Source organism: Siphateles boraxobius, unplaced genomic scaffold, assembly GCF_051911475.1.
Source record: "Siphateles boraxobius isolate OS27281-9 unplaced genomic scaffold, OSU_SipBor_1 64, whole genome shotgun sequence".
Lineage (NCBI taxonomy): Eukaryota > Metazoa > Chordata > Actinopteri > Cypriniformes > Leuciscidae > Siphateles > Siphateles boraxobius.
In genome coordinates, this window is record NW_027509191.1 from 35,656 (window position 1) to 43,175 (window position 7,520).

Consider the following 7,520-nt stretch of genomic DNA (forward strand, 5'->3'; position numbering starts at 1 on the left):
CCCGGGCCTCCTCGTGCACCCGGTGGTAACGCAGCTGCTCAGCAAAAGCAGGGTGGGCGCACGAGTACCGGGCGAGTGCGTCCTTGTTGGCCATAAGGGGGCTGTCGGAGGCACTTTTCTCCCGCTCCCGCTGGTGGCTGGCAACCAACTGCGTGGTGTAGCCCACGTCGTTCTCCAGGAGCCAACGGAAAGTTTGACCCTGGTACTTGCCAAACTGGATGCTGTGGCATCTCTGCACAGAACAGTAATGCCATGTGTCTGCTCTGATGCTTAAAGGGGTGGTAAAACACGATTTCACTTTTCTAACTGTGAAATGTTGCTGTTTGAGCATAAACAACATCTGCAAAGTTACAATGCTCAAAGTTCAAAGCAAAGGGAGTTATTTGCTTTTAAAGAAAAGGACTACAACAAACGGCTGGTAGGGACTACACGACATTCCTCCCAGGTTAGTGACATCAGCAACCCTAAAATGTACATAAACCCCGCCCCCGGGACACGCAGTCCATGTTGAGAAGAGGAAAAGTTGTTTTATAAGAAGAACATTTGTGAGTCAGCTCAAACTTTAGCATCCTTCTTTTCACATGCAATAAAAAGTCACTCTGTGTGCATCTCACAACAGTTCCTATAGGAGCGATTTATAGATTATCATGACAGAATTATGCTAATTGAAGATAGTTAACTCCACATCAGAAACATAAATTCATCAACTAACCATTCAGAGACGTCCTGTTGCATTCTACATGTTGTCACTTCTTCTTGAGTCTCTCCATCTTTGTCTGACTCTGTTTTATACCCCCCTGGTTTTTTTAAATTGTAAACATGGTTACTCACAGCTGATGTAGCCAGCGCATTTATTTATTAATTTCGAACGGTAAACAGTCAGATTCACCAGAACTCCTTTACTAGGTGTCCTCTGTCACTTTTTAACGGACATCCTGCAGCCAGAATCGAGTACTCACCCAGACCATGGTATAATAGAATGCTAATGCATAATTTAAATACATAAAAAAGCTCCACAAATAAAATAAATGGGCAAGACAATTAGCATGATCTTCATGAAGACAAATAAATGTTCTATAAATGTCATTAAGGACTGTTAACATGGCCTTTGTGAAGGCAGATTAACATTCTAAAATAAAGAACAGTCTTTTATGACTGTTTAATGACCCTCATGGGAGAAAATAAGTGTTCTAAAATAAAGAACAAGCATTTAAGACTATTAACATGGCCTTAACTGTGGGATCCCTATATACCCTTTGTTTAATTAAAATCTGTACAAGTACAACAAATATGTATAAATGTAATAATACATACGTACATATATTAATTATATATATAGGTCAGACATGGCCTATTTTAACAGAGAAGCATTCTGAAATAAAGAAGGACTGTTTCGTGGTTTTTATGAGGGCAAATAAATGTGCAAAAGTAAAAAACTATAATTTAGGGAAATTTACATGACTCATGAAGGCAGGTAAACCCTAAATTAGGTTTTGATATATATTAACATGGCATTTATTGAGGGCACATAAATGTTCTCAAATAAAAGAACAATCGTTAAATGTTCTAAAATAAATAATCATTATTAAGGACAATTTATATGACCGTTATGAAGGCAGATAAACCTTTTGAAATAAAGAACAATCACTTTGGAATAATTACATGCTCTTTATTAAATGCAATTAAATATTCCTTAATAATAAGAAACAGGACATTTACAATATTTACACAAATAACTATTTACAGTGAAGCATTTCTCCTCTCCTGCAGCCACTCTTCTACAGTCTTTCCCTCTGCTGTGGCACAGAAGAAGAAGCTGCCCACCCTGGTGTGCCCAAACTCTTTTTTTCTGGGCTGCCCACATCGACTGCATGTGTAATCTTTTCTTTCACGTTGCTGTGGAGGGGGCAGCCCTTGCTTCTGGGCTAAAAACTCTTCTGCCTTTCTCTTCCTCCACAAAGTTGTTCTGCTCAAAGATGGAGCAGAGAGTGACGCCGGCAGTGGAGCAGAGAGCGATGCTACCGGTGGAGCAGAGAGTGACGCCGGCGGTGGAGCAGAGAGAGATGCTACCGGTGGAGCAGAGAGTGACGCCAGCGGTGGAGCAGAGAGCGATGCTACCGGTGGAGCAGAGAGTGACGCCGGCGGTGGAGCAGAGAGCGATGCTACCGGTGGAGCAGAGAGTGACGCCGGCGGTGGAGCAGAGAGAGACGCTGGCGGTGGAGCAGACAGGGCGGGTGCTGATGCGGGGGGAGGATGTCGCTGATTGAGTGCTGATTGAGGTGCAGCGGGCACTGACGTCTTCTGTTTGGCTACAGGAAGAAGGGTGTTAGACACCATGCGGATCTGAGGCAAGGGCACACTCAGAGCCAGCACGTCTGCTTCCAGCTTCTTCCAGTAGTTGTTGTACCTGTTTAAAATGGCACAATTAATAGGATGAACAGAATATGAGAATTGTAAAATTCCTTTTATAGCTGGCTTTAAAAAGAAACTACTTACCAGACAGAAAGCGTCCGCTGATTGACCTCAAACAGCTGAATCCTTGCCCGTCCCCTCAGTGCTGGGCAGTTCCCCACCAGCCTCCGTATGGCCTGGTAGTCGTGTAGAACGGCAGCCCAGCGGTTCAATGAAACTCCCCACTTCACCTTCCCCGCTGGATGAATGGAGGAAAGCTCCAGACATACTGCCTCTACAATTCGACTAATATTGGGCCATTGCGCAGGGCCCGACCCCTGCCCCAGCACACACCTGTAAAATAAAATAGGGAATTATAAAGCATATAGTCATTTACATTATTAAAGCTCTGTGTGCAAATATTTAACTTACCGCTTCAGGCTCTCCTTTCCATGACAGGTGGAGGTTTTGGAGTGGGTGGCCTTAAACCTGCCTTGTAAGAGTCTCCCCTTGTGTCTCGTCGGATAGGAAACACCTTTTTTGTCACTGTCCGGCAGTCTGTCCCACAGCCGAACAATGTCAGTGGCTTCCCTATCTGAGACACAAGGCTTTTCTCTCAGCTCGACGAGGTACCTGGCCAGGTCCACCACTCTGTCAAAACCTGGTGTCCCGTCTGGTCCTCTGCACACCTAACAAGAAGAAAGAAGAAATTAGTGGATGGATAAAAAAAGTCCTCCATATGATGGCATGGCAAGGGATGCCTGCATGCATACATACATCTTCTTGGGGCTCAGGAGGCAGGTCCTGGGAGGACTGAGAGGGTGAGGCTGAATCCTGAGACAAGCGTACAGCTTCCTGGGTGGACACTAAGGAAAGAGGGGAGATGGTGTGGTCCTGCTCCTCTGCCTCATCCCCAAATCCCTCATCTTCTGCCTCCCCTAGGTCATCTGGGATTCTATCTGGGGCATCTGGGTCCCGCCCAAAGTCCTCCCTGAACTCCCAGGACTGCTGCGAGCACAGGTACTCCACCCCGATGAGCTCGCCTGACAAAACAAAATTAAATTGAAAACAAGGTTTTAAAACCGACACCTGTGCATTACAAAGAAAACAACAAAGCATGGCATTATAGACACATACCCGTGTACTGTCCTGGCTTTGAATGGTCTTGTACAAGACTACAGCCAAGAAGACGCTGACTGAGCTCATTGAGGCTGTGCTGGAGCGAGGCACTGTAGCAGCGCAGGGACGACGGGCCCTCATCCATTACGGTAGCAGCAGCAGCAGCAGCAGCGCGGTCCTCGTTCCACCGCTCCAAACCCTCAAGCAGATAAGCCTGGAAATTTTCCAGGTTAGCGCTCGTTCCTGATAAAAAAAAAAGGAAACATTAACACTAATTTATAATTACAAAAGAGATAAAAACAGACAATCACAAAAAAAAACATTGAGGTGGATGTGTGTAATCTCACCGGGTATGAAGCGGTTGAGGTGGTTGTGGAAGGACTCCAGGGAAGTGAAACCCCTAGCGCAGCGGTAGACAGGAAGTGTGAGCCCTCCCCTTGTCATACTTCCTGTCTGGGTGTACAGCTGCACACCAGGGGGGTCCTGGATGCAGGGAAGATGGCGTCTTTGCGTGTCCCATATGACGTCCATCCTCTCCTGGTCCACCAAGGGGATGCCCATGGTTTCCCTGGCGTCCTTGAAGGCCTCCAGCAACGTACAGATTAGCTGCTCTGTCTCCTCCACGCCACGTGTGCAGCGTCGACAGTGCAGCGCCAACTGTCTGGAGGTGAGCCTGCTGGTTAGCTGGTCATCAGTGAGGCCTCTGATGCCATGCTGTTGCTCTAGCTCCCTCATTTTGGCCTCCCTCAGCAGAGCCACATCTCCCTCGTCCCAGACGAAAATGCAGGCAGAGAGCTTCGCCATGAACAGACCGTAGAGCGGGTGGCTGTCAGTGTGCAGACCAGCGGCGAAGCGCCGCATGAAGTGCCACACATCGAGACGTACCACCACATCACTCCAGCCGCTGAACATGGCACCTGCTCTGGATGTGCCCACAGAAGAGCAGCAGTCTCTGTCCACATAAAGGAGCGTGGGGGGAGCGACACCAGCCGCCTCGTACCTCTTCACCAGGCCTGTGGTCATGGGCAGCAGTCCCTGACCCTCGTGTGAGGTGAGCACAGACATGAGGACCTGTCCGTGCTCATTGCCCACATTGGTGACCCAGGCTGCGGTCCCAGCTGCAGCTCCTGCCAGTTTTTTGGCCACCTGTTGTTGGAAAACAGAAAATTCAGTACAGATAACCTACAAATTTTTTATCTACACCTGTATATACACATTTGGGCCTTTGAAACTAATATTTGATTAATATGTTACCTTTTTTGTGGAGGCCATCTTCAGGATGGACCCAAAGACAGAGGTGACCCTGGCTTTGAGCTCACCATACCGGGACCGGATATCCTCTGCGTGGACAGAGAGGAGCCACTTGGCGGTTGGTACAGGCGGCTTGGGTGGTGGAGGTGAGATGGGCTGTGTGGTGGTGCCATGGAACCGGTGACACACAGAGAGATATTGCAGGGACCTCTCCATCCATTCCTCACTATGCTGTTCACACAGCTTGTGATACAGCATAGAGACGCTGTTGCCGAGAGATCGCTCCCTCATCAACTTTGCCACATGCATATCACAAGAGAACCTGTTAAAACACACAGACAAAGGCAAAGTTTATTAAAGTTCCTTTAAAGTGTTATCTTTTCCAGAGCAGAGGAAAGGTGCGATGTTTCCCATACAAAAAGATAAAAAAACTGTACAGACTTTGATATTGTTTTAAGACTGACATCTATCGAAGGTCAAGCAAGGCTCAATGGGGGGCCGTTAACACATCTTGAATAGAACCTCAGCTGTCAGGCTAGGTGTCTCAAGGTGTTGGAATGTTATTGTTCTGAGCTTGACACCTTTGAAAGGTCAAGCAAAGATCAATGGGGGTGGGTCGTTCACACATTCTGTATAGAACCTTGACTGGCAGACACAGTGTCGTGGGGAAAAACTACAGAAGCTTGTTTTGTGTACAAATTATTACATGTAATTAATTTTAAAAGTACTAAGAAAAATATTATTTTTAAGTAATTTAAGTTACATTATTACCATTACATCCTAGTTAACGGTGTAACATGTTAGTAGGTAATTGCACCTGCAGTAAGAATAATTTTCTCATGACTCACCGGTAAGTGAGGATAGCTGGGAACATCCTGCGGTGAGCCGGATCCAGCTGGTCCAGGACGTCATAGGACCACGCGGCGAGCTTCTTGTGGCAGCGCTGACACTCCAGGTACTCTGTTGCCAGAAAATACCAGCCGTGTAAATTCAGCACCCGCCTCACTGTCTTGTAGAGCCCACATGATGTCAGTCGCCGACCAGACCGTCTGCAGTCTGGCGAGCTGCAGATCAGCTTGTAGGACCACATTCTGTAGGGCATCCACAAACACAGCGGCCAGGTGAAGAACACGTCCGGCGATGCTGGAGGCTGATGATACTGCAGACGAGGCTGGGGAGGGTACCACCACATCTGCAGGTTATCTGTCAGCGCTGCCCTTCCACCCTGGCGTCGGAAGAGGGAGCGGCCGATCCACTCGTGTTGTTCTTTTGGAAGGGAGTGCTTCCAGGCCTCAGGGAGAACAACCTATAGGAACACAAAAATATGTCATGTATGAATAAAAACAAAATGAGTAAATTAATAATAATATATATATATATATATATATATATATATATATGTGCAAACTTCTGGTGTGAAAACTGTACCTCAGAAGCCGCTGACACCAGCCTTTGAGCGGCTCTTTGCTCCAAGCGAGGTGAGCGGATCGGCGCTGAAGGTGGTGGTGCTGGTGTAAGTACTGTGAAGAACACATCATTTTAATTTTGTAATTAGTACTAATGATTTAATAATTTGAAGACATTTATGGTTACATAACAATACCATATGATGTTAGGAAATGTATTAGTGATCACATAAGATCAGGTGAGCATGCTTTTTCTACACACAAAAGAAAACAAAACACTCACACTGTGGCTCCACCTCCATGGCTGAAGCCAGCAGATCTTCATCTGTTGGCTCTGAGGGCAGAAAAATTACAATGTTATTCATAATTCCATTAGAACGTGCATAGAATTACACCACTTATAGATCTAAAAACTCACTGTGTGCTGTGGCTGGCTGGGAATGGGAGCTTTGGGTGGGAGGAGGAGAAGTCAGGCGTGAAGGGTGCGGGACAGCAGGCTGGGATGCAGAGGATGACTTTTTTTCCCTTTGCTGGTCCCTCAGCAAGATGTACTTTTTCAGGGCGTCCATCTTGCTGCCTGTATTGGTGCCCTTGTGCCGGATGAACTCCACATAACTACATAAGAAACACAATAGTTTACATGATAAGAGTAAAATAAATACAAAACAGCAATACAATAACAAGCAAGCAGAAGCACATATTACCTTTTCCTCTCCCTGTCCTTAGCCTCATAGAGCTCCTTGTAGGTGCTCTTCTTGTGGACCCCAAAGCCCACCAGACAGTCACCCTCACAGCCAGGTAACGTGCCCTCTCTCTGGACTTTCTCTACGGTGGCTGCCTGCTTAGAAGGCCTAAGCACCAGCTCTCCAGCCTCCACACGCAGGTTGGGTGTGCTTTCCATTCTGCAACAGTAAAGCAATGCAAACAATGAAAACCCCCACTGAAAACCCCCATACACAATAAATATTCATGGAAAATTTTAAATCAGTGGCATTAGTACTAATTTTTTTCTTTTTAGTTATATATTTTTATAATTTTAAACGAATTTCGTTTTCTTTTTCCATAGTTGTTGATTATTCGGATCATAAAACTGACATAAAGTGAGTAAAGGGTCAAACGAACGCTCATCAGAAGAAGTCTGCATACATTATATTTTTGAGAGAAAAAAAAGTGGATTTACTGGCGTCGATGAAAATCATGAATGAAACTGTACATTTTATACAGAATTATATGTTTTACGTCAGCTGCTTATGAACTGCTCGATATATTAGCCCATTGTTTTTCTCACGCCACTTCTGCATGCATTGCACATAGTTAAAAGAAAGAAAACCTGCACTTTACTGGGTGTCGATG

The 7,520-nt window shown here is 45.9% G+C and overlaps 1 protein-coding gene across 1 annotated transcript; it reads right to left on the bottom strand.

Annotated features, from left to right (window-relative positions):
* Positions 1-1,648: 1,648 nt before the first annotated feature.
* On the bottom strand, positions 1,649-7,068 carry LOC143720383 (uncharacterized). Its single transcript, XM_077209869.1, has 12 exons — positions 6,872-7,068; positions 6,586-6,782; positions 6,451-6,501; positions 6,190-6,281; positions 5,610-6,067; positions 4,765-5,083; positions 3,858-4,656; positions 3,529-3,753; positions 3,169-3,434; positions 2,824-3,080; positions 2,497-2,745; positions 1,649-2,407 (listed from the first exon to the last, which is right to left on the bottom strand). The coding sequence occupies exons 1-12, from the start codon at positions 7,066-7,068 to the stop codon at positions 1,741-1,743; spliced, it is 3,777 nt and encodes a 1,258-aa protein (XP_077065984.1). The 3' UTR covers positions 1,649-1,740.
* Between the last annotated feature and the right edge of the window lie 452 nt (positions 7,069-7,520).